The 1,439-nt window shown below is 30.4% G+C and overlaps 1 protein-coding gene across 2 annotated transcripts in view; it reads left to right on the top strand.

Moving 5' to 3' along the window:
- The window catches only part of LOC106473147 (tektin-1-like), a 55,703-nt gene that overhangs the window by 7,498 nt on the left and 46,766 nt on the right, over positions 1 to 1,439 (top strand). For both annotated transcript variants that reach the window (XM_013933828.2, XM_022401638.1), the window contains exon 3: positions 568 to 733. In XM_013933828.2, coding sequence (XP_013789282.1) covers positions 568 to 733 — 166 coding nt within the window. The remainder of the gene's footprint in view (positions 1 to 567; positions 734 to 1,439) is intronic.

The following is a 1,439-nucleotide window of genomic DNA, read 5'->3' as shown; positions in this document are numbered from 1 at the left end:
GTTCACACGCTTTACTTACGGTGCCTACTGTTCGCTTGACTCAATTATCTATATCTGCATATCTATCGCTGGCTTTATTTGCCGGGCTTATATACTAAAAAAGATGGTGCCTGGCAAACACTCAGACAATCGCGAGGTTCCTCGATAAGTCATGATCCTTCTAGAAACTCCAGTGTGCATGCTCCCAGCGTCACGTGACTTCCGCTGTCGTAACAGTATATTGCAGTTGCAGTACAGTACAATATCTAAATGCTGTTTATAGTACAAAGGAAGACTGAGATATTTATAATTATCAGAAATAATATTGGAATTTTCATGACACACCATTAGCCTTTGGTATTGGAAAATATGTATAGATATTTTGCAATCTTTTAATTGTAATTATTAGCAGGTGTTACTTAGAATCCCCCTCTTTTTTGTGCCTAGAAAGATTAGCATGTACTAAAAATGTGCATATGTAACCAATATCATTATGTAACATGAGCTTGTGAAAATCCAAAACATTACATTAACTGACACATTAAGACCAAATCAACTGATGACATGATGAGAGTTCCAATATTCTAGGTTTACGAGTACAAGAAATTGATTTTTGGAGGTCTGAATTGGAAGTTGAATCTGAAGCTCTTGATGCAGACATTAACAAACTTGAACATTACAGAAATCGATTGAAGCTTGCTCTGAATGATTGTTCTCAATCACTTTCTGTCGTTGAACAATGTTTGCAATTCAGGTAAAATACTTGATAACATTATCTTCACTTTGTATGTATATATAAAATTAGTCTTTAAAGAAACAGGTGGAAAGATTTGAGATGATCTATTGCCATATTTTAATGTTATTTGGTTAGAATTACATTACGGGTCAGTGCTTAAGAAAGTCTATATGACAAGAAATATTTTCTCTGTTGAGGATGCTTATTGATAAATGTATAATTCAATTAGCAAGTGGTTGCTTATGATACTATAGGCAAAGCTTTATTGGCTGTAAGTACATTTAATTTATACCTTATTTATTTACAGAAGAAATAAATTTATAATCAAATTATAATTCATGTAATGTATATATATTTAAGTTTTTACACACATTATTTTTGTTGCAGAGTTTATCATTATGGACTGATGTCACATCTATACATTTAAAAATAAAACAGATGTATTAAAGAAGTTTTTCAAACCACAAAATTTATTAGTACACAATAAATATTTAAAAATAAGACTGTCCCCAGTATAAAAATTTGTTTTACTTACTTTACTGTATAAAAATAAAAACCATGAGATTAGGAACAGTCTCATACACTACATTTATTGGCATCTTACTACGTCATCATCAAGAGTGCAATATGTTGCAAGAGTTAAGACCTATATATATATATATATATATATATTACTTTTTGTACAAAACCAACACGATACTAAATTTACTATAACTAAATTTAA

Source organism: Limulus polyphemus, unplaced genomic scaffold (genome assembly GCF_000517525.1).
Source record: "Limulus polyphemus unplaced genomic scaffold, Limulus_polyphemus-2.1.2 Scaffold5928, whole genome shotgun sequence".
NCBI lineage: Eukaryota > Metazoa > Arthropoda > Merostomata > Xiphosura > Limulidae > Limulus > Limulus polyphemus.
The sequence above is the reverse complement of the archived record's forward strand: the minus strand, read 5'-3'. Positions and strand labels throughout refer to the sequence as shown.